This window comes from Leuresthes tenuis, unplaced genomic scaffold (assembly GCF_036924035.1).
Source record: "Leuresthes tenuis unplaced genomic scaffold, fLeuTen1.0.hap1 SCAF_21, whole genome shotgun sequence".
Classification (NCBI taxonomy): domain Eukaryota; kingdom Metazoa; phylum Chordata; class Actinopteri; order Atheriniformes; family Atherinopsidae; genus Leuresthes; species Leuresthes tenuis.
The window spans coordinates 3,776,868-3,803,315 of NW_027325375.1; the positions used below are offsets into that span (position 1 = coordinate 3,776,868).

The 26,448-nt window shown below is 38.0% G+C and overlaps 1 protein-coding gene across 4 annotated transcripts in view; it reads right to left on the reverse strand.

The window, feature by feature from the left end:
- The window catches only part of gabrg2 (gamma-aminobutyric acid type A receptor subunit gamma2), a 50,769-nt gene that overhangs the window by 18,831 nt on the left and 5,490 nt on the right, over nt 1–26,448 (reverse strand). For all 4 annotated transcript variants that reach the window (XM_072375086.1, XM_072375085.1, XM_072375084.1 and 1 more), the window contains exons 2-6: nt 22,829–22,968; nt 18,828–18,895; nt 16,278–16,498; nt 13,802–13,884; nt 11,067–11,204 (exon numbers count right to left, since the gene is read on the reverse strand). In XM_072375086.1, the coding sequence (XP_072231187.1) occupies nt 11,067–11,204; nt 13,802–13,884; nt 16,278–16,498; nt 18,828–18,895; nt 22,829–22,968 (650 nt within the window). The remainder of the gene's footprint in view (nt 1–11,066; nt 11,205–13,801; nt 13,885–16,277; nt 16,499–18,827; nt 18,896–22,828; nt 22,969–26,448) is intronic.

The window sequence follows — 26,448 nt, forward strand, 5'->3', positions numbered from 1 at the left end:
TCTCACACATATTAATCGAAGGTTACACATTTGGGTGAAGGAAGGTTAATCCTCTTAGTAAACAGAGTCTATGCTTCAGTAAAATGAAATGCCCCATGATAAACCTTTGATGCATTAGACTATCTATTAGACTATCTATGACAGTATTAGCGTCATATGTACAGATGACAAATGGTGTACTATATTCAAGGCTGTTCTAATAATAATATATTATGTCAACTATTACATGAAAACATTGGTGTAGAAGAGTTACTGTGGCATCAGAGAAGAGGCTAAATAGTAAGTCCTTCTGTAGAATATAGTAATGTCCTATGATAATACTTCATGGTAGAATATTTATTCTGTTTTCATTGGATTTCTGATTTTCATCCCCTCATGATATTCATTACCCAACCAGACATGTAGTAGTCCACAAAAACTCTTTCCTTATGCCTAATTACCCTGAACGCTGAGTTGCAGGCTAATAAGCTGACTGCTATGAATATCCATGGCTCTAGCATGAGCCTTCATAAAAGTTTATTGAGAAATGAGGGCTTGGCTTGGAGCAATTGCTCCACAGAGTAGCATCAACTGTTAAGTGCTTTACGGTTCTATACCAGCTCTGTTCATCTCAACGGGTGGCAAGATAAGCCCATGAAACTTTTTAATAGTAGCGCATGCACATCTACCAATACATAAACAAGTTTTGTTTTTCTAACTGCATGAACAGTGCTACTAGACTTATATTATGTTGTTTTTAATGGTGGGATGTAGACTAAATCGATTTACAAGATTTCAAATGAAAACAGGCACAGTGTGGGAAATACTGCTCCAAAACTGATGAATTAGCTATGTACCACAAATGCAATACTACTATAAGTAATGGCATTCAAAGAAAATATAATTATAAACCAGTCCCAATTTCAAATGTGGGGAAAGAATTAGTAATAGTAACAACAGGAACAGTAAAGCCAGTTGTATTTTCAGCAGAAGAAACACATTGCTGAAAGCATAAGAAAAAAACAACTGCAACCTAGAAGCATTTCATTAGAAAAACAGGAACTTACAAAGTCACTAATTTATACCTACTTGACTTTTTCCTGCAAGATTACTTTAATTTTGTTGTCCATGCATTCGGGTGTCCTAGTTACCACTATGAGCATCATGTTGCAACCGAAGATGTACTTTGGAAAACTGTCACTAAAGGAGCTTAAAAAGAAGAACCAGTAACTGTTATATCAAAAAAACAAAAGTATAAGTAGGGTGATGTGAAGCACTTATCAGTACTCATGAGACCTGCAGTAGACAGAGGCCTCAGTACTCTTACTTTGGAGAATCAGAAAGAATTTATGATGGTTGCATAAAGCTAACCTTTGTTCAGACCACGACCAACAGAGGAGTATTCACCACACATGGACCATGTCATGCAATGTTACAAAATGGGCCACATTACACACATTGCAACTAATGTGGGGTAAAAATCCCCAATATAGCAGCAGAGGTTTGAGTTATTTCTAGATTGTGAACCTTTGCGTTACTGGTGTCCCCAGATCTGAGTACCTGTTTGCTTTGCTCGCTCATCAGCATCCTCCTCGCTTCTTTTCGCTTTGTGAGCACGGTCAGTCCAAGCTAAGAAACTAACTTAACCCTACTTAAGAAATAAAAAGATTGAAAATCAGAATATTTCTTTCCTTTAAGTTATTAGGTTATGATTTCAGTAAGTTGCAGATAATCTGGTTTCACGGTTTGTCCTTGTAAAGGAGATAACAGAATACCAAGTAGACTGACAAGCTAGCATATCTCAAAATATTCACGTTCTCTAAATTTGCTCCCGATAGATACACAACAAAAACAATCTCATATAAAAGGCCTATCAGCATTCCCTGGTTTCAGGTGTTAATTACTATGTTAATAGACTGAAAAATAATGGTGTGTGCGTGTGTTGGGGGGGGGGGGGATATGTGAATATTTTTAGTATGTACGTGGCAGGTTAAGGTATACATGTCTATGGAAAGGGGAAATGGAGAAGAGTGCAAATTGGTATTTAAGTGCGCCAAAGAAAGATTTTGCCTGAGTCAGAGCATTTTGCCTCCCACTAATGCCCATCACAGCTATAACCCAGAAGCTATGGGATACCTTGCTGAGAGCTAGAGAGGGAGATTAGAGAAAACATCTATTACACCAGTAGAATCACACCATGGCTAATGGATTGTTTCAGCACTTCTTCACCTTTAAGAAGTGCTAAACCTCTAAGGTGGGGTGACAGTCATCTCATAAAAACCTGCATCATATTTTTACTGTGGTTAAATTACTGTTTTTATGTATGGTTTAAAGTCAAGAGTAGTTTTTAGTGAGTTATTAACTTAAAAAAATAGAAATTCCTTATTTTCTGTCATGTTCGCTTAAATACTTTGTTATGTAGGTATTTGAAGGGAAATTAGAGAACTAAATACTATAGAAGAAAGTAGGTAAATTAAAATGTATTTTGACTGAATATTACTGTTTTAGCTATATTAAAATGATAATAGGGGAAGTAAAGAAAAAGAGTGTTATCCTAAAAGGTTATATCAGTTGTATATTGACTATATCATAATATTAAGTTGCAAAAATCACATATTCAGCCATTTAAAATCAGAACAAGCGTAGAGATGAAACGAAATGTAGAGATGAAACTCATAGATAAAGATGCTAATGTATCCAGGCAAAAGCTGGACAGCCTTTTATCCCCCCTAACTCAAATGTACATGTAACCATGCTAATTGTTGCACATGAACATGTTAAAATATTCTTAACACGTTCATAAGTAGCGTTCATATTCTTTTAAAATTCTGAAGAGAACAAAGCTGTTTTCAGCCGGCGAACATGAAGTGAGCACAGCTGTCTCTCTCACCACTGAAGGATGTTCCTGTTGACAATGAATGGGTCATGCTAATTCGTGCACGTTCCGCGAGAGCTTGCTCTGGTGGAAGCCATAGTCCTCGCAATAATTTTTGCACCAGTCACAGTTATAAATAGTGTATATTCCACTAATCCAACAGCATTAGGATAATTACAGACTTGTTTAGTTATAAAAACATGCAAAACTACAGTGCACAGCAACATTCCCACAGAAGACAGCAGAAACTTTAAAAACAAAAATGAACAAATAATGAAGGTTTCAGAAGAGAGATAAAAATTATTGAAAAAAGAGGAATGCCAGCTGAATCCAAATAATGGAATAGATGACTTTGCATGACAGAGAGCCACAGGGGAGTACCTGTAATGTAAGTTAAGTTGAACTTTTGTTTTGGCCTTAGTGCAAACAGCTGCACATTCACTGCCTCTCACCCGTGTCCTGCACTGTTTATGTTTATGTTTATGTATTTAGCAGACGCTTTTATCCAAAGTGACTTACAAATGAAGGTATAATAGCTATATAAAAAGCTAACAATAAAAGTGATTTACAAATGAAGATAGAAGGAACCCACTAGTCCGACTCTGTCAGAGGGGACAGAGTAGAGATAGGGTGCAGGCATAGAAGGAAGTGCAGAAAGATAAAGTGCAAAGATAGAGGGGGTAGGGAAATGCAGGGTAAGTGCTAGGATAGGAGGTGCTCTCTGAAGAGCTGGGTTTTCAAGAGTTTCTTGAAGATAGACAGGGACGCCCCTGTTCTGGTAGCGCTCGGTAGGTCATACCACCATCGTGGGACGACACATGAAAAGAGTTTGGATTGTCTTAGGCGTGGTGTAGGAGCTGCTAGACGACAATCCTGTGACGAACGGAGGGACCGAGTTGTGACATAAGAGCATTCAAGTAGATGGGAGCCGTTCCATTAAGCACTTTGTAGGCTAACATCAGTGACTTGAATTTGATGCGGGCGGCTAAGGGTAGCCAGTGGAGTTCAATGAACAGAGAGGTGACGTGTGCTCTTTTAGGCTGATCGAAGACCAGACGCGCCGCCGCGTTCTGGACCATCTGCAGAGGTGCACTGCCACTAAGCGGGATTTTATCTGACGTTGTGCTCCTACTGCTGAAGTTACCTTAAGTAAGTATGATGTTCATTGTGACACTGAAGCGTTTGTCACTGGGCCTCTGTTTGATCATTTTCACACATGACTGAAATCATGTTAGTCAGCAAAGTAGGCTATGCACTAAAAACAATCCTTCACTTTTTATCACTGTTTGCCTTTGAGTAGCTTGATGGTTATGAATGAAATGGATAAATGCAGAACTATGCCTGAATCTGCTCAGATGACTGTGGGGCCATCTACATGCACTCCATAGCACTCCATGACACTAAGTACTGTCCATATAAGGAGGAGGCCATAAAAATGAGACACAGACGTGAACTACATCACTTTGGAAATGTAAACAATGTAAAATTTTCATAATTTTAAATGGTCAACTGTATACATTAACTTGTTCAGTTTTATTCAATCTGAACTGAACTTTGATGTAATTCTTGTCAAATGTGAACTTGCACAACATTGATGCAAATTGTTTGCAGCTGTATTAAGATTGATATTGTATATCTAACCATTACTGATCTGCTATCAATACCATTAAACAATTATTAGTAGAGCAACTGACAACCTGACTACTACCACAAAAAAAAAAAAGTTGCTCAACAAAAGCTAAATTCACGGGCTAAGCTTAGTCAGCTGACCTTCAAATAAGTGTGAAGTAAGTGTTGATTTTTTTTGGGGGGGAAATAACAAAGAAAATTAAATAGCCAAGGATTTATTTTTATTAGTTCAGATGCAGCCTAAACTGATGGGAATTAGTCCTTTCTGGGGATGCATTTGCTCTGATGTGAACTTTTTCTTTGTTTTTTGTTTTTCTTCTTCTATAATTCACCCTGTAACAGAGGCAAAGTAAAACTACCAAAAATTAACATAACTAAAGGTAACTGACTGGAATTAAAATTGCTTTGTTTCAGTAACAAGAGTGAATATCATATGTAACTTCTATCCTTGTCAGTTAGACTGGCATTTTCAACACTACCCTGTAAGAAAATGTAACACAAGCATAATCATGTCACTTTTCATGACATAAACCTCACAGCAAACATTTGTATTTACATTTACATATTATTTGATCTCATAGTGCTGGCTCTCACTTTTTGTAAATCATTCTGAGGATTAAGTTAATTTATGCATTGGAAAGTAAAATAACTTCACACAATATGCTGGAGCTCACAAATGTTATTTGATCAGGGATTCAGTATCTCAGTAACAATAAAAAATAAATATATCATTTGCGTTTTGGTTATTGCTTTTGTCTCCTTCTATCTTACCAAGCAGTGACAAACACTCCTCTCTCTGTGGCATCATTTACTGGAAGGGAATTTGATAACGTGTTCCCATTAATTTGCTTTGGATTCGTGTTGTTTAACTTGGATGTGGCATGACCATTACCATATCACCACTGGGAGATTTTACACCCCTTCTGTCCCCAAGATGATATTGCCAAATTTTTATCCTGTCTCTATTCTAAGTGGATTACACTCAAAAAATGTTGGGTTTTTTTTGTTTGGCAGGAACAAAAGGACTAACAGGAACCACACATACAGCCTTGAAACCAAGCTAAACGTTATGTACTCCTGACAGATAATTCAGATTCTTTCTTAAGATTCTGTGACAAATATCTTCTACAACCAAAAAGCCTTTACACGATATATGACCATGAAAAAAAAGGAAAAAAAAATCTGCGTAGGAAATGAATGCACAATGCTTTTGTGAGAGCACCATATTCAGGACTGAATTGTTGTTTTGCATCAGAACTGCATCAGTATTAGCTTTTCTAGTTGTCTCGTGTGTGTGTGAGCATGTTAGTATATTTGAAAAAGTATTGTTGAGATCCTTATTTGCTGCACTACCAAATATAGAACAACGGTGCACTTTGCAATGCTATATGGAGGAAATTGTAGTATATCACAGGATGACTGTGCTTACTTGAGTCCATTTATAGACATATACTGTGTGCATGCTTGTTTTTTCAGCCGCAGTGCCTCCAGATTTGCCCCATCAAAGAATCATGTAGAGACACAGCAGCTCAGTAAACGGCCACTGATGTGTCCCTGGGCTTTCTCTTCTCAGTTGAATCACATAGGCAGCTGCACACAGACAACAGGACTGCATGGCACGGCTTTTGGAAGGTCACTCTAAGAATAGCTTCCAATACAGAAAAACAGTCTCATATCCAGTGGAATGCACACACTGAAATGTGCATGCACGCAAATGGACATTAAAACATGCAATAATTCATGGACACAGGCAGAGTCCGGAGCACTCATACTGTCAACCACACACACAGATAGGCTGGCAGATGCACAGAGGGTACATTTGTGCTCAGTTAAAAGGACAGATTATTAACTACCTCGTGTCCAAACCATTCCATAGTTCACTGCTTAGGAAACTGATACTGGTTGGGAAGCAAAGAGAGAAAGACAGCAAATGGTATTGATTCCCGATTTATGCTTAGAGGGAAAAGCCTCTTGTTCATTTAAGTGATGCTTTTTTGTGCTAATTCATCCCACTAATGTAGAAGACCACAGTTAATGTCTATGCACCATTCTGACTACATCACTCAGTGGAAGAGAACAAACACTTTCATAGATAACAACAAATCCTGGTTCTCCCATCATAGTACATCTTCCTTTAACTCCATTCTTTCTATTAAGCTCCTGTATCTGTAATGTCTTAATGCATCCACACTGTTGTTGTTGGATGTTAATTGGTCACCCAAAATGCATAATCTATTGTAATGGCGCAAATAGTTTAGTCAACTTCTGTGTATGTAAAAAGTCACCACACAGACCTGATCACATGGCCTTTTTAGTGGAGCTATATCAACGCTCTAAAATGTCATATGTTTAGAATAGGCTGAATAGCTTACACAATGTTTTTTTGTTTTTGTTACAGAGCTATAAGTCCCTGAAAAAATTCCAAATCTTTCACTCACCCCTCCACACTACATCTGACCTTCATAGATATGCATATCATGGATTCTATTTCATCCTTTTTCTCCCTGCTCTCACTTGTGTTTCCTCCTTCTGCAGCTTTCCCTCACATTACGTTTGTCTACATTATAATGTTTCTAATCATCCCTGGCAGACGGGTGAGAGCATATAGCTTAACCCAGTAACCGAGGGGTTTATTTTTTGTGTTTAACATCATCAGCTGCATATCTAGTGCCTCAGATGTCCAACATTCAAATCCTCTTTAACTCTTCGCTTTTCTATATACTGACTACTTTTGTCCTTGCTTGTAATTTTTTGGGAGTAATTCTAGGCTTGCAAGTGTGTGTTTGTATATGTACAGATGATTGTTTCTGTGTTTGTAAATCGCAGGTATAGGCTTGCAGGCAGTCCAGCTCGCCCTGATGTGAAATGACATGTTTAGACACAAAGCCTTTGGATACTAAGGTAGGGAAGAGAAACCAAATAAAAACAGACATAGCCTTTATAAAAAGCTTTGACAAATAAATATATATTTTTTCTATAATGATGCACCACATATGATTATCTTTTTTTCTGTTATTTGAAACATAAGAAGTTTAGCCTTGGACAAATTGTCTTGTCTAAGAAAATGTCTTTGGTTATTTTTTTCAGTCAACCATCAGCAAATGGATCAGACAATCATTCCCCCATCTTACCTATTTTAACTAAATTTAAAAGATTCAGCATATTACTCTAAATCAAATATGAAGAATGTTTTAGAAAGAGCAACTGAAACTGACAACAGTATAAACTGCCAGGAAAAAAACATCCAGTTTCTGGCACCACTTTGTGAAAAGGATCTCTGCACTCAGAATATCAACCAATAAATGAGGAGCCGCATCCATAAAATCTCTTTGAAAGACAGCCCACTTCATTTGCATACTAAAGCAGAAATGCGTACAGAAATTCACAACGAAGACGTAAAAGGGAAACATAGATCGATGGGCTAAATGGGAAATGCACAGGAGAGAAGATGCAAAGGAGAAATGTTAGAGAAACACATGTCAATAACTAAATAAAAGGAAAATGATTAAAGACGTGCAAAGTCAAAGTCATAATCTCCATAAGTCATTGTACAATTTTTGAGCCTTCACTGTAAGGCTGCATAATATTAGGAAAACATGCGAAAGTATTGTCAGATATTGTGATGACAATATAAGTTGTGACATATATATAAATACTTTAAGAAATTACGTGAATCTTGAAGAACTGACTCTTGGTCTCACTCTTCTTTAATGATTCTTACCTTTATCTAACCCTAGTGTATGGTTCACTACCAAACAGACCTTAACCCTTAAAATCTACCCCACTTATTTGTATAAGTGTAACAGTAACGACTCCAGACCATTCAATTCCAATTATTTCCAAGACTTTAACCTTTTCCTAGGGGCAGGCTGGGACCAGGGGTCATTGGAAAGGGACTCTGCACCAGATCTCCACAGGCACACTGACATAAAGTCTGTTGAGCCCTCAGACTTGAACAGAGGGATTAGAACAAAAGGATTAGAATGGTGCTTTGACCACAGGGAGTTCCTCTCACGATGGCAACAGTCATAGGTAAGGAACAGCCTGCTGTGGTGGATGTGGACATGGTGAAGAGGAACGGGTCATTTTCCAATGCATGTAGGAGACGGCCATGCATCTTGAGAGACCCTTTACTGAAGCCCCAGGGAGACAGATGGAGGGTGGGTGGTTGGAGCTAAGAGACTAACAAGCAGCAAAGAGCAGGGTGGGATAGATTCTCAGCATGTTACATCCAGCGTCCAGCCAGCAAGCTCTGTTGCTTCATGTCCAATGTCAAGATTTAATACTATTGATTTTATTTAGCATATATTCAACATTCAGAACATATGCATTGAATCGTGAAAAAATAAATTAAATGAACATTTCAGCGGAGACGGATGCTTGCCATCCAGTTCAGTTGGTCTATCCACGCCACAAACATTGTAACACATTTACCAGTTACTGTGACAACCCTAACAGTGATAAAACATAAGTAACATAGTCCTACAATTCCAGAAGCATTCCTCAACGCATAGTGAGTACTTAAGATGACATCGTAATTGTGATGCCCTGACTGACTGTTCTTTGAGACAGATGTTGTGTTCACAAATCTTGAAGCAGGTCACCTCCCAAACTGACTGCAAAATGAGACAAGAGGTCTCACAGCCACCAGTTGAGGTTCTCTGCTCTGACAAGAGAGCAGATGGCGGTTTGTGGAAATAACAAACCAGATCAAAGGGAGATAGAATCTGAGGACCCTGCAAATTCTCCACTACTGCTCATCCTCTTACACAAATTCCCTTTTCATGTTATCACTTGAAAATTGTTCTGACCAAACCGACAAAATAAAAATTGCAAGTAGTTTTACTTTTATAATCCACCTGCAGCACTGCGATTCAAGCAATTGCTGTTGCAACGCCCATGACCCATACACAGCAAAATAATCTGTCTCTTTGTTTGCATGCGAGTGTGTACATGTCTCATTGCACTGACTTTCTGTTTAGTTGTTTCAAATAACAGAATGGCTGGATGAATGGGGTTCTTTCATTTGATGCTCAATATGATTGCATGCGATTTCCTGCATAGTTCTTATGGATAAAAACAAAAATCATTGTCATTGATGTAACTATGGAACTTAATAAGAGCTGTAAAGTCATTAGAAAAAACAACAAAGATCTGTTGGTTATTGGTGTTTTGTCACAGTTTTATCTGTCATTAGAAAAATGTATAAATAAAAAACACTATTACACCCGCAGAAAACACTCCCAAGCAATACAAAAAAACTTCAACGTTGAAATTAACTTTATATCAGAAAAAAGAGAGTTCCAACATCATGTGGCAGTTAAACTGATTTATTGTTGGCAGTAAATTTATGGTCACACCCATACAGGATAAGTTTCCTGCAATGTAGTAGTGTAGTGTAATAGTGTGGGTTTTTGGTACACAGGTGATTCAAAGTGCAGTAATGTGCTTTATAAAGAGACGATAGAAGACATAGTGATCTCCAAACAGTGGCACAAATGAGGACCCTAATGATTTGATAGCTGAAAATAGGGACTTGAACTGACTTTCATAACAAAAAGGACTGAGCTAAGGTTTAAAAGAAAACACTTTCACCTTGATGTTAGTGGGAAGCATTTTTACAAGTATATTTCCAAAGTTGAAATCTATGGCAAATAAATTCTGATGTTGACTTGTTTCTTGCTAAGCAGTCATTAGACACTTAGTGTGTGTGGCTGAAAGAAAATGAATCTCTATGACCAAAGTTAACGTTTGCAACAGGCGTTTTTGGATTCACACCAGGGACGCGCATAAAGAACGCAGACATCTCCTCAAAAATACCTTATATACCTCACCGACTTAAAAAGACCACAAACACAAATAGACACATGCATGCCGGAGAAGTTTTCACCATTCTCTACAACATCAGCACTGTTCTGGGAAGGGTGCCATTTTCTTTCCAGCAAACATCCATATTCTTGCTTCTTATCTGAATACAATCCAGTCAGTACACCATAAAAAACACTGCATTGTTGTACATTTTCCTTTGTAGTGTGAGTTAATATTGAAATCTGAAAAATTCATCCACCCGTGTCAGTGGAGAATGCAGGAATAACCGTGGACTCCGGAAAGAGATGTAGGCGAGAAAAGACAAGGCAGTGGGAGCTAAAAGTGAATAAGAAACAAAATGGATCATGTCTCTGTTTCTAAATCTTCTGTAACCCGTAGCAACAGGTACAAACCAGATTAGTCTAAGGTTCAGCAGTAAAGGAAGATGCGTGGCAGTTTTGATGGAGTCAGACAGGAAGAGTCTTAATATATTTAGTGTTTGGTATAGATTAGCATGCAGGGTTGGGCATAAGAATCACAGTGAGATCTATCTGCATGCTGATGCAAGAGAGTAAATATATCAAGCTCAACATGGAAGTTGTGTCAGGCAGCAGGAATAGCGATCCCTTTGTTGTTCAACCCCATGGTGTAGACATTGCAACAGTTCAATGTCAAAGCGGTGTAGCTGGCAAAGATATAACAAATTCATTCAACGCTTGCTGAATAAAGACAATGTCTTCTTTTTGATGGGAAAAAGAATAGGCTGCTGTCTTACCTGAGACGGTTCGAACTATCTCTGAGGTGTTCCTCAGGCCCACAAAGGAGAACTGGTAGAGCCTCCATGAGCGGATGTCCCCAACCTCTACTGAGCTCCTTTTCCACTTGTACACAATCTCCTCCCTGGGGTAGCCATCTGAATGAAGAGAGAACAGTAATATTCTCATGGAGGAGCAACAAAAAGACAATGTTTTTAAAGACTGTAACATATATCCCATTGGGGGCCACACTGTTCAAAATAAGGTTCAGTGCGTTTGATTTTAGACAAAATCATAACCACAAAGTCAGCTAACATGCAAATAAACCATTTCATGAAGGAATCATTTTATGATAAACTCCTGCTTATGATGAGTAAATATCAACTCCAGCTTCTTTCTCGCTAAAATACTAAGCTGGTTTTGAAGCAAAAAATCATATCATTGACAACAAAAAAGTGGGGTTTCAGTCATTTCATCACTTCCCCTTCATGCTCTCTGGTTGTAAGAATCACACAAGTAATCTTGCTTTCCTAAAACTGATTTGTTTAGATCAGCCATTGCATCATTGTAAGGCAAGGCAAGGCAAGGCAAGTTTATTTGTATAGCACAATTCAACGGCAAGGTGATTCAAAGTGCTTTACAGAGACATTAAAACAGAAGAAATAAAAAGCATGATTTAAAATTTAAACAAAAGAAAGAAATAAGAACAATAGATAAAATCAGAAAAAATTATATATATGAAAGATAAAATCAATAGTTACAATATGATTCCGTTTTGAAACTCAAGCTTATTCAAATGCAGCTGAAAATAGATGTGTCTTCAACCTGGACTCAAATACACTGAGTGTTTCAGCTGATCTGAGGCTTTCTGGGAGTTTGTTCCAGACATGTGGAGCATAGAAGCTGAATGCAGCTTCTCCATGTCTGGTTCTGACTCTGGGAACTGATAAAAAAACGGATCCAGATGACCTGAGGGGTCTGGAAGGTTCATAGTGGGTCAGGAGGTCACTGATGTATTTTGGTCCTTGACCATTGAGAGCTTTATAGACCAGCATCAGAACTTTAAAGTCTATCCTCTGATGGACAGGCAGCCAGTGTAAAGACTTCAGAGCCGGACTGATGTGCTCCACTTTTTTGGTCTTAGTGAGGACTCGAGCAGCTAAGTTCTGGATGAGCTGCAGTTGTCTAACTGACTTTTTAGGTAGACCCGTAAAGATGCTGTTACAATAATCAAGCCTACTAAAGATGAATGCATCTTTAGTATCTTTAGTAGAATCAAATCATGTTGGGAAGTATCACATTTCTGTGTGGTATCCAGAAAAGCTAAAGACATGATAATCATCTTTTCAGGTAGCTAAACAATCCCCTGCACAGGTTTAATAGTCTTACTCTAAGGTTCTCAAAATGCAGTATACCACAGTCTTCCGTCTGGAGGTGAGCTGTGGCTTGAATAATGCACCTGAACTTCTTTCGAGCAAACTTTAAATGATTTTATCACTTAAGTGGTTTCAGACATCCAGTAATACTGGGTCCATAGTATCAGGACATGAAAGGGTCTGCCCGCTTCCCCACATTATAGCCATCCGAGCAGGCAGTTTGCTACCTTCATCTCTTACACATCCAGGAGGAATTACTCTTTGTCCTTCTGAGCAGCCAGAACAAGAGCGCTCCCTAAAGATCAATGCCATGAATTCCCTTTTCTGTCAAAGCTGTTTTAATGATAAATACTAAAAATGCAATTTTGTGCCACTGAAGCAAACTGTGTCATGTGTGACTGTAAATTCTAAACTAAATTGTGGGGTCTGATCTTGTTCAACTACAAACAAAACCGCTGCAGAAGAGGCTGCACTCACCGCGCTATGTTGTTTTGGTGGCACGTGCTGAGATAATTTGCCGCGTGATAAGTAGCTGCACGCTGCTCTGCCTGCAACTTCTGAGACTGAGCTCATGCGTTGTACATCAAGCAATTTTCAAAGTTCTGAAAACATCCAGAGCTCTCATCAAATTTAAATGAATGCTTCTGTTCCATTTTTAGGCTTGCTAACACCCTCGGTGTCTCTTTCTTGTGCACTGGAGCTATTTGGGAAGCATGCCATTCTCCCTGGAGAACATCTCATGATGCATCTCTCTGTACATCCATAGCAGCCTCATTAGCATTTCTTAACCCCCGTACTCTCCTTTCAGGGAAGGACTGACTAATCTGGACTGTCACTTTTGAAATATATTTTTGAACTGTATTGATAATTCCAGAATAGCAATTAGCAGTGCCTTTGACTGATTTGGCAATTAAAAACATGCTAGATTTGTTTAGTGGGCATCAGTCATACTAATAATGAATTACCAATCTGATAAATTGCCATATATATGACATTTATATAGATATTTGCAGATTTGATCTAGTATTACAGAGCTCCCTAAATACCTAAACAGTCTAGTAACAGGGCAGTTGTCTGGTAAAGAATGTCATCCATTGACTCTCTGGGGTTGCTTTCTATCAGTATTAGGCATTATTTTAACTGATAAATCAATAAAAACACATGTGCAGTGCATATATATGACTTATCTGCTTTCCAGGTGTTTAGAAAATCTCTGTTGCAGCTTGAATTACTGTATTGCTCTGCTGCATAGTTATTCCATAAATAAGATCTTTGCTCATATGCTACATGTTTGTGAGTACAATGTGTGCATTTGAAATGAGTAAGAAATGGACAGGGAGGGGTAAAGCAGCAGGGTAACAGCGTATAGCCAAACTTACAGCTTGAGAACTCCAGGGGACAGGAGTGCTCATCCATTGGGAAGTTGTTCAGTTTAAGCTGGCACTCGGCATCAATGGTCAACCTGCAGAGACACAAAATTTGCATCCACTGGAATAAAGATTGCATACATGCATACCTAATCTATCCTCATCAGTGATGCCAAAAAAAAAAAATAAACTGATGTTTTTCACTGTTATTCACAGAAGCACACTTGTCTCTTTTATTTTTTACACTTGAGAAAGTTTGAAGGCAAAGTCATTAAACTTCTTCTTAATGAGAGAATGACCTTAAATGACTTCACCCAGCCATGCTCTCACTATTGTCATGTATCATTGTATTCACATTCACAGCGGCCATCCTAATTAACCAGCGCTTAAGTTCTGAGTTCCTCAACAAATTAATGAAGTGGAGGGGTAGAGTTCTGCTCAGGAGAACATCCATCACGGCTTGATGGAGTTCAGAAGACTTCACTCGCTCTCTCTCTATCTCTCTATTATCATTGGTGATGTATTGTGGTGTCACTGCAAATGTCCACTGTATTTATGATGCTGGACAAACATAATAATAAGCTCACTTAATATTTCCCCTTAATTTTGACCCGTTTGGCACGTCACACGTTTCTTTCTTCAAGAAATATGATATTTTAAGTTATGTCCTCAGTGTTGTCATCAGGCATCCAGTCATTTCACAGATGATATATCATTAATACTCCTTAATAATATTATCTTTCGTATATCAGGCACTAAAAATATCAAACCATAAACTCTAAGCCAGAGCACCCCATCAGTTTAGGGAAATGTAGTTCATGTTCTTTTGGCATTAAACAATTTATAGACTTATTATTCTGTGAAGACTGATTTTCTACACATGAATTATTACAACACTTATAATGCTTAGTGTTACATTTTCTCAGGGCCTGTTCAAAATAATCAGTACAATGAAGAGTTACGTAGAGCTGGTTTGGCTCCTCAGAATGCTTTTTATAGCACATATGTGGTTTGTTGCTACCTATGGAGTCAGAGCAGAGCAGGCAGCACCCTAGTAGCTACAAAATAAAGTCAAACTAATATTAGCAATAAAGACATAGTCACAAGTGGCGATGATCAGGGTCAGCACATCTTTAAATCCACAAAATGTTTTGTTGTTGGCAAGCAGAGATAATCCAGCAAGGAGTTTAAACCTTTGCAGTTGTACAGAGTGTGACTTTCTGATGAGGCACCGTGGGACATGATGTTCTACAGACCACCTGTAGAGCATTAGAAGCATCTTCATTTTGTGAGTTTATATATCATTAAACATTTTAGTGTGTACCTGTCCAGGGTGTACTCCGCCTTTCGCCCGATGACTGCTGGGATAGGCTCCAGCCCACCCGCTACCCGATTAACGGATCGACGGTATAGAAAATGGATGGATGGATTTTAGTGTGTTTTGATGAGACAGATACACAATGACTGTGTCACCATGAACTCACCATCATATATGAACACCTTCTGAAACATGTGATATCAATAATTCAAAGTATACCTGTATTGATTTTGGTACCGTCTGAATGGCAAGGTTTCCACTCACTAGCAAAGCGGACCTGAAGAGAATTTTTTTAAATCCACAAAATATGAATATAAATTAGACACGTCTCTGTTGACTGGCTTGAAGGGAATGAAGTGGGCTGCAAACGGTGGCAATACTGGTGATGTTACTCTTGATTCTAATGGAAAAACTGGTTTAGACATAAACAACAACAGGAGGAAAAACTGCAGTAAACGAAATGGAGAGACCTCTTCTTCAAGAATTTCTTTAATTTCCAGGAATGTAATCCACCCCCCCATGGAAATCAAGTATTCTTCAACATAGCCAATAAACATTGATCAAGTGCAAAAAACAATAGTTTTGCTCATTAGATGACTTTCACCATTTCCAATAACCTTATTGTTACTATACATGTGGGTCCAACTGCAGACTCAAACTAAAGAGACAGGTAAAGAAGAAAATAAATAGATTTTATTTCACTAAATAAATGGAGCTGCACTAGCAGGGAGTCAAGAAACATAGATCCAAAGTCTGAATCAAAATGTGGCAGGAACCAAGCTAAACTTGTCTAAAGCAATGCAAGACTGGTAATTAGAAACCAGGATCAGGTATGTGGGGAGAGCAGAAACTATGAAGCAAAACAAGAACATGAAAACAAAAGCAAAGAGCTATAAAACCAGAGGCATCCCAACAGAGGAACCACAGACCATAACACGTTTCTTAATTCACGTCTTTTAAATGCAAATCAAAAACAGCAAACCTGGCTGAAGAAAACTTAGATAGAGATGCTGATAAAGCTCAGGTCCTCTGCAGCTCACCACCCAGACACCTAATGATGCTATAACTGAAACCACATCTATGTTCAAGTGCTCCGACAAAGAAAAAAAAGTCAAATAAAAAAAAAAGTATCGTTTTTATACCTGACCTCAGGCAACCCTGACATATTACCTGAGGGTGTAGAGTATTCTTCCATCGTTCCAGATTCTAAGCATACGATTGGGTGTGGTGATCCAGTGGGCGTCAGCCTTCTTTGAGTTGCGAAAGAAAGTGTCTGGGATCCAGATCTTTCCCACCATGTTGCTGTTGAGGCGAAGAACCTTCATCGTGCTGTTGAATTTTAACCTTCTGTCATACCAGGTCTGAGCGAAAAAGATGTCGATGGTGTATTCCTGACAACATAAAACACAATGTTTTTCAACCTTAATTGTCATGTTTAACTACAGTTTATAGCTGGACTGCTTGCATCTTGTCCTGTCAGGAATGTGCTTTCCCAGCTTTAGGATAAGAACAAATCAAAAAGTGCTCAAAAAGCGCTTGTCTCTTCTCTGTGTGAGAGGAACTTAAGACAATGCTGGAACATATTTTCAAGCCCTTTTGCTTTAATAAGATGGTGTCTGTTCAAGCCAAGATGCCCTTTAGTCCTCAAAAGAGCACGACTGAAAAATACCATCTTGACGCCTTCAACCTGAAAATTAAATGTTCAGTGGGGCAATTAATATCTCTCATTGTTTGACTGAAGCATTACCAGACCTCATAACCTGCTTCTTTGGCAGTACTTTGTCCCAAGCTTAGTCTCCTATTGAGTCATTGTGAAAGCTGTGTTGGAACATACACAGTGGGCCCGTGGGAGACACAGGCACAGGAAGAGTTGGAGAGCTGAGACAAAAATGTGAGATGTGGTCTAATATGAGAGGGAATAGAGAGGCAGTGAAACAGTGGGAGCTTTGTTACATATTTTGTTATTTGGACTGGTTGAGCTCTGTGGTTCAAAGGGAAATACAGCATAAGGAAAAGAAAGAAAAACCTGAGGATTTGTGTGCAAGAGGGCATAGAGGTATTAACTTCCTGACAAAGCTTAGCACAACAATGAAGTCTAAATCCATGCCAAAGAGTTCCAAACGAGATTTGAAAAATATTTTCACAAGGCAAAATTCCCATATTTTTCTTTCACATGGGACAGACTGACAGTTCAAATCCAGTGATAGGAGAAAGCTTGAATTCCAGGATCTCCATGTGGACCCCTGTGAGCAGGTTAAACATCTACGTTTTTCTTTAATCTACTGTATATATATATATCTATATATATATAGATATATATATAGATATATATCTATATATATATAGATATAGATATAGATATAGATATATATAGATATATATAGATATATATATCTATATATATGCTCTGAGGTGATTCAAGGATAACGCTTCTTTCAATTCAAACTGTTGCTCATATCTGCGAGCAGCTAGAAAAGCTCAGCTCTGATGGCGACAAAGCATAAATGTATCATTCTTTTTCTTCATCAAACATTGACTGCCTTCTCTCTGTTAGTCTGCAACACTCGCGACTTGTAACATTGTAATCTCTCAAAGATTCCTAATTCATAATTAAGAAATAAAAATTGCATTCATACTTACTGGAGATGCACACCCCCACACCATCCGTCTACTCTCTTCTCCTCAGGAAAATTACCAGCCTCACCACATTTGTCATGTCATAGTGTGAATGCACTTTCCCAACCACACACATTACATATGGATGTGAAGCCATCAGTCAACCTTTCATGTCAGCAGAATGCCCCGTCACACACACACTCGCTGCCATAAATGTGCACTGGCTCCCTAATGTGAGCACAAACACGCATTTTCTAACTGATCCCATCAATGCTTCTGACTGCTGTGACTGAGAGAGTGGGTGTTTTAGCTAAGACTAAGTGAAATGGAACATCATCACCATGTAGAGATGGACGCTCTGCAGAAAAACAACAGACGCTGGTTCTCAGCAAGAGTCTGCAAAATAAATAAATAAAGCGGATTTTCAAATTCCGTTCTTTTTCTAACTCTATCCTTCTAATTCCGCCATTATTTTTTCATCACCTCTCCATTATGCTGTTGCATACAGAATTTTTATCACCCTACATTACCAATGGTAATCAGATGGAAACATGGAAAGAGGTTGTTTTGCACGTATCAGCGAAAATGGAGCTTTTTCATTGCTAAAATTTTGACTTGCTAATTGGAGTACGTTGAAAGAGTTTTTGGAATATGATACGAACCAGCACTTCTCCCACACAGATTGGCTGAAAGGAATGTGCAATTGTGTAAGATGTAAGACGCTGGATAAACTTGGCATGGCAAGTATCAAAGTGGTTAAAAAAAAACATAATTTGAGTCTCATTATTCTACATTGTCATGTTCAGAGAGAGCTCAATTTAAAAATAATCACTAGAACTACCAAATCTTCTCTATAACAAGTATTGAGAAAAACTGCTTGCTTCTTACTGAAATAGTTATAATAGAAAATATATAAAAACTATATTTTGCTCCGACAATGACAACAGGCACATTTTCAAAACCCTGAAAATCTGGTCTAGAGCTCCTCCTCTGAACATTGTGGAAGGAGGCCAATCACAAATCCCCCCCGCCCTTCTTAGTAACAAATGCAGGCTCAGGCAGATTTCTGATGACACATTCATGTAATATACCAGTATCACTTACCATATTGATGGCATTTACTGGGCCGATGCTATTGACAAACATGTCTGTGTGGATCACTGTTGGCTTGACTGCAAAGAAACACAGAAAAAGAGACTTGTGAATGTCTTTATACTTATCATTAGTGAGGAACAGGGTAAGTGAACTCGTGAACAGAAAGCTGCTGGGAAACTTTGTCAAGCATCCTCTTTTTGTTTCAGTCACTAGATGTGGAACACCCAACAGTTGATATAAAGTTAAATACTCTATTACTGAAAAGCTAGATTATAAAATTAATGCATATGAAAATGGAATGAGATCAATGTGTGAGACAAAATTAGGGAGATGTTCATATTAAGGTGATAAGAAACATTCCAATTTTCTTATAATATTTTAGAGATTTTCTAATGAAGGCAGAGTCAATCACAGTTAAAGAAAAAGAAAAAGTAAATTAGGTTTGAAAATTTCATCATAAACATGCAGTTTCTTTCAATTTAAACTTGTACAGCAACTTACTTAAATCGAATCCCAACTTACATTTGGTGTGGTAACGAAACCAAACCTAAGCTCAGAAATGTAGTTTGTCTGTGAAAAGACGATGTTAGTGCAAAACTAAGAATTCAGTCTATCTTTAATGCTGTAAACTCTAAACTTTTTACCACATTACCATGTGTCCTCCACAGCAATTCATCTACTGACAGTTCCTTCGACAGGCCAAATGTTGTGATGATGTTAAGTTAAGTGGTGCGTCTGCTTAGGCTTTTACTATATGAGCTGAGAAAAATAGTGTTTGAGGGATATCTTCAGTATGCAATGATATGTAAATTAGTCATGGTTTAATGAAATATCAAATGTGTAGTAACAAGAGAAAAATATTGGCATTAATCTGGGGAATTGTTACAGCATGTATAGTTATTGTTAATGGTAATCAGGTCACCAACAGCAGACATAAGACATGGCAAGCATTGATGTCAATGATGAAGCTGTGCCAGCCAATCAAAGTGAAACAATGCAGTTCCAGAAAAATAAATAATAACATGAATGAATAAATTAATAAAAAAATAAATCCCCCCCAGTTTTTAAAGATATAACCTCAGACACTGGATGTCACGCTGAAGCAGCAGAAGCATTCTTTAACAAACTGAGCAAAAGCCTAAATTAGAGCCCAACAATTCATGTCACAATTCCCATTATCTAGGTAAACAAACAACAATAAACTCACTAATGCAGGCTCAGATTATATTTCCCTCTTTGTGCATTTCTGCGTGACGAAAAGCAAGAATTTTGCTCCTCTTGAAAGAGACTTTTGTACAAAAAAAAACAAAAATAACTTAAGAGCAGTAGATATAAGGCACAGAGACTGTGGGCTTTGGAAATACCATCAGTATTCTGCTGTGTCTTCAAATACCACGTGTAGTAGGCGTTTGCTGCTGTATTCAGGTTTAAAATGTTGCATATTGGAACTTTTTTTTCAATTTCTTTTTTCTTGAATCTTTCTTGCTCATCATCTGTCAGACATCACATTCAACTATTTCATATGCAAATGTCTTGCAATCCATTTTAATATGATTGAGTCTGCTTTTTGGACCTGTGAACCTTACGTCCACCACTACATATCTTGGTTTCTGGTGCCTATGCTAGCTTAATGAGATAGACAGACAGACAGGCCAGTATTCAGACAAAGTATCGCAGAGGAAATTGGCCAGGCTGGTCTCAAATGGACATTCGTGCAATGTCTCTACACTTTGCAGTTAAACGCTTATGGATGACTGAGCGTCAAGATTGTGAGGAGAGTCAGGGCAAGACTCAGCCAGCTCCATGTAGGAGCTACAGTGGCTGTCTGAGACAAACTGAGGGAGTTTGTGCAGGTATGCTTTTTTTCACATCACTCACAAGTCAACATATAACTTAATTGTGCTTATGGCTCCCAGACATCACTTGCCGAAGCATGGACAAATGCACACTTAACAAATAACAAATATACAAAGCTTGTCATGGGTTAGACTCGATCTCAGACATTTTTTTTAGCATAAATGAATTCATCTGGGTTTTTGACCAGATATGTCTATACATTTAGAGCTTTTTTCATTTTTCTTTTCTTTTCTTTATTAACAAAAGTATTAAGTTTTGATCTTACAGTAGCATAAATACACACAATTAACACATAGAAGTAAAATGTATTCTATTTTCTACAGCCAGATGGAAAATGGGCCAATTTCTTGAAAATAGAAATATGTATCATATTAAAAAAAGGATGCCAGTGAACATTAAATGACTATGCTAGAGTCTCAAACTTGCCGCCAGAGACATTGCAAAACATGCCAAGACTCCCACCACATCGTGATAAAAAGCTGATTGATTTTGCTCACAGACTCTGACCATCACCATTCTTCCATCTAATGCTGCTGCAATGCACATTTGCTAATCTTCATCTTCCAAAGTAAAAGTGATCTTGGATCAATGCCATGGATACATTACAGATTAATTATTCTTCTTTTTTGTCTCTCTGTCCAGTCTGCTTCAGTTTTCACATATACGGCACGCTCCAGGGGTGTTAAAATGAAGTGAGCATCACAATGGACTTCAAAGAGAACCAGTGGCACAATCTGTGATTTATCTAAATCCACAGCACTCTGCGGAGTGGAGGAAAAACGTCATTCTGCCAGGCCTTGGTTGGTTGGTTACTGGAACAGATGACAGTATAACCAGCTAATTATATCCCCTGTGAGGATCTGTAACTTGGTAGCAACTGGAAGACCAACGTTGAGAGAGCCAGATCTTAGCACATTTGAAGACTGCGGCAGCCAGCCGCCCAGCTATGTAATGGCTCACTTGGTTGAAGCTGCACCACAAAGCAGATCTTAGCTGCTAATCTGCTCATAGCACAGGCCCTCTTCTTCAAAGGTTCAAGAATAAAATTATTGCCTTTCAAGAAATGTACCACAAAATACACAACAGTGTATAGTACAGTATGTAGACTGGTGTGAATGATTCATGATATACAGCAGTGTTACGCAGCAGCTGTCGTTTCATAGCTGATCCACCCATCACGTTTCAAAGATTTAGCATCACATTGAATCGTGATAATATCTCTCAGTTTGCACAGATTGCCTCAATTTCAGTGGGGAGACAATGACGGGTTGTGTTCTTTTTCTTGAACTGTTTTATTTTTTAACTCCTTTAAAGAAATGGATGGAATCTGGGAAGGAGAACTTTGAGGAAACCATTACAAAAAGGGGAAAAAAAGACAGAAAACTACAAAAAGAAAAAAAAATAATTCAGCTCACGGCACAAGTCAGTAGACCTCATCTGGTATGAATGTTACAGCACAGGGGCATGCAGTTCACAGATAGCATATGAATTGGCACAGCTTTATACTTTTGTGACAGTATGTGACAGCTCCTGACTTTAGCCGGTGTTCCCGGGAATACTGACCCATGAATCAAGTATTCAAGGGTACTGAGCATCTCCCTGTTCTGCTCTTCCAGATGGACGTGATGGGCTCATGCAGACAAGGGAGTCCTGCTCAGCTGTCTGTCAAAGTGAAGGGAGCAAGCTAGTTGTCTGCAGGTTTACAGGACCGTGACAGACATCTTCCCTGACCATAAAGCATGCATCTACATAAACACAGGCAGACACAGTATAAATTGCCTCTCTGCCTGTCAACGTATAACACACACAGAAATTCTGCACGTCTCATCATGATGGGATAATGATCATCTTAAGTCTTTCACGTTTTTAGTATCTTACAGTTTGAATACAACAAGATCCATCATATCTGGTAGGCAACAATTTTATTTCTGAATACCTTCACAAGTGATTTGGGGAAAAAAAGGGCCATTAAAGAATGACAGATTTGTTTCAGATATTTAAAATAATTGGAAAACTTACTGCTAAAGCTGTTTCACAGACAAATGTGACCTGTTTAATAATTTTCTAGTGGTTTTTTGCTCATGGGTGTATCTATTTGTCTATATTGTCCTCTGTGGTTCTAAATGGATCATGTGCAAAAATTCAGTGCCTACCTCCGATGTCAGGTCTGAGTTTGTTGTCATATCCATCTAGTAGACTGTTGAGGATGTGCGTGACGTCACTCTCATACACTTTGGGAGTCAGCACCCACGTCTTGTTGGACACCTCATCATCATCATCATTCTGGAGGGAGCTACAGGGAGGAGAAAGGAAAAACAAAAAACATCCAATTAATAATTTCTTAAAAATCTTTTGTTTTTTTGCTCTGTGTTTGTTTTGAAAAAGGAATAAGATATAAAAGACACAGAGAAAGAAAAGTCTGTTGAAGGTGCCTTGCCTTCCGTCTTGTTTGTGTTATGATTTTGGAACAAAGTCGTGGCATCAGTGAGAGAAAGAAAGAAAAAAAAACATTCAATGCCACAACTGTAATCTGTCTCACGGTCTACATTAATGCTGCGAGGCATTTTGTTATGCCAAATTGTAATTTGCAAAAAGGCATCTCTTTAGAACGTAACATCTGTGTTTTCTTCATAAACCCCTGAATGTTTATTTGATGTGTGCCTTTTGGACGAGATTGCAGATGAGCAGAGAATCTGCATATTTCAGGTCATAGGATATGGACATACGAGAGCCACTTCAGTTTACACTATGCAACACAAGACTTTAATCATCATTAAGTTTAGCCTCCTGTAAGCTTTGCACTCCTTTTTTCTCCTGTCATCAAGTGATGCTGATGTGTAAAGTCACGTGGTTACACAATTAGAAATCAGACAGCTGTAAATTAAATATAACCGCCACTGGATCAGATCTGTGCTATATTTTCATGTTGGTGACTTTCACTGATTTAAATGAGGTGATGTTGAAAATCTTTTATTCGATCCAGATGGTCAGCTTCCCCCCAAAAAATCTTCATGATATACTTTAGCTTTTCAAGGGAGAGAGACAATCTTTGGGGTAGTTTGACAAAATGCCCAGTCCATCAAGTCACTCAAAGGAACCTCCTTTAAGCCTTGTTTAAAGCAAATGGTTACACAGACACATATTCAAATATTCGTTTAAAATCTAATGTCAAACCTTCTGTTGATTTCAAAGGAATCACCTAGCACCAACTATAAGTAAAGACAAAGTAAGAGGCAGTCATGTGCTGAGGGACAAAATAAATGACAACAAGGATAAAAAGTACTATCAATCTATGAAATTAAACTTATTTTACTACTCAACCTACAGCCTTCTTCCACATATAATTTAGGTGAGTTTAAGCAGATTTGAACATTGCAAGTAATCTCTCTGATTTTCAGTTTGAAATACAACCTTATGACTTCAGTTCAGTGACAGCAAAATATTATGATGATAAGATTAAGAAATAAGATTATGCTTTAATTATCAGCTCAAAGACAGCAGTTAAGAAGCTTGATATTTGCTGTATCAGGGCCCCTAAACTTCTGTTAGTGTGAAGTTTACGTCCATGTGGAGACATCTCTGACATTAAAAATACTGATAGTTCTTAATAATGAAAAAAAAACTTAAACACCACAACATCAAAGGTGTAGTTGATTACCTGCTCTCTCACACAGGTATAATACCTGTAAGTTCTATGTCTAAAATATGACAGCTTAGTCACTGTCATAGTGAATAGTTTTTGGGTTTGAGGTCTGAATAGCAGATGGATGCATTTATTACACAAAAATACAGTCACTTAGTTATGTCCCCTTTGCATCATACTGCAATACATTCGATACAGGTTAGGTTTTTTTTCCTTAAATGTGCAAGGTAAACAGTGATACGATTTTTTAAAACCAAAAAATCAAAAAACCTGAATCCAACATAAACTTCATGTCTGCACCCAACCAAACAGTACATCAGAGCTAATCAGCTAATTTCAGTGTACAGCTGTGGAAATCAGAATGGGATAGCTGACAACATTATGCCACACAGTATGACTTAGCCAAAAGTAGCACTATTTAACGCTGTGTGCAATATTAAGTTTATTCTGCCAGTGGCCAGTGAGAATGATATGTATGCACGTAAGTGTATGGTGGAAAGAGAATAACAAACAGACTGTGGGGACTTTTGAACATAAAGCGCATCTTGAATTTCTGCAGTTTTTTTCATTCAATTTGTGTCACAAAACAGATTCTCTATGCTTTGAGTGTGGCATTCTCAAAGATAGATTTTCATTATGCAGTCAGTGCTACAGAATGTCTGTCAATATAGTATTGAGTGGCTGAGGCTCAAAACCTGTTTGTTATAGTATTTTATTAAATTAAATTGGCACATTTTCAGTCTTTGGCGCTTCAGACATACCCAGGTATGTCTTTGGACAGCCAGGAGTGAGAGCACGCAGAGAGCTGTAATCTTTTTGTTTTCAAATCTTCTTCCAGTGACAACAGTAACTGACTGTAAATTGAAGACATTGTCTCAAAATGCCAGGGAATTATCATTTTCATATGAATAAAAATGGAAGAGCATTGCTAATATGCCTCCTTCATACTTATTTTCTTCAAATCCTTATTTTGAATTGACACAAGGCCTTCTTTACTATTTCCATTCATGTTTTGCCTGAAAAACATTTTGGAAAGAAAGACAAATTTGTATAGCTACATAATACAGCATGAGAAACAAACCAGATCCAAAAGAAGGCTATACAAGTACATGATCAGATCAATAGAAAGAAAGATATTTCATCAATGAAAGTGTGATTCTAATGTGTTTTATCCTTAAGCCATGGCAGATGAGGATCACAAGAACTCCTCTAACCACTGGATCAGATCAAGTAGACAGCCAACAACACCTAATAGCAACCTTGAAATAGTTGTGCACTTTCAGCAAGGTTTTAAAGCAATGAGAGCCAAAGAGACTTCAAGATGAAAAAATAAAGAATCAGAAATGTTGAGAAAAGAATGTTTAAATGGTAAAACACAAAGATAGAGGCCCTGATGGCTTTCTCGTGTTCTTAGGCTGTGTTTGACAGATAATGTGTTGACCTGAAGTCTTCCTTAGACTGCATTAAAAGCTATTAAGTGCCATCCATCTCAACCATAACATGAGTGCCTAAGCCTTTAAATTTTTATAACTTTACTCAGATAAGTACACACAGTCTGACAGATAGAGGAGACAGAGAAGGTTGCGAGAAGTAAAAAACCTGCAGTTTTTCAGGTTACTGCAATTTTATCATCTCTATTCATCTCACAGAGTGCCTCTGCATATATATGGAAATGTTCCCAACATGAGTCGATCAAAGATTGTGTTGGGAACGAGGGGAACTAAGGGTTTGACTACTAATTCAGTACCTGAAGGTCCACAGAGGAGCACCATGGAATCTGACTGCACACTGTGCTGTACGTGTGCGTTTGTGTTTATATTCATGCGTATGTAAGTCAGTGACTGTGTATGCATTGATAATGATAATGATTGTGTTAGAGCTGGATCACAATTACAATTTAATACAGCACAAAACTACCCTGATGTTTGAAGTTTCACCTTTTCATAGGAGGGTCAAAAGAGGTTAACATCAGCCAAAAGAATTGAAAAAAAAAGGCCTCACATTCCTTTCAGCTATAGCTAATTAAAAAACAAATTTAATGAACATGCTCGGTATTACTACACGTGGAATTCGTCTTGCACCTTTGGCAACAATATAACAAAACACTTTTGCACACTGAGGTGTAGCTGC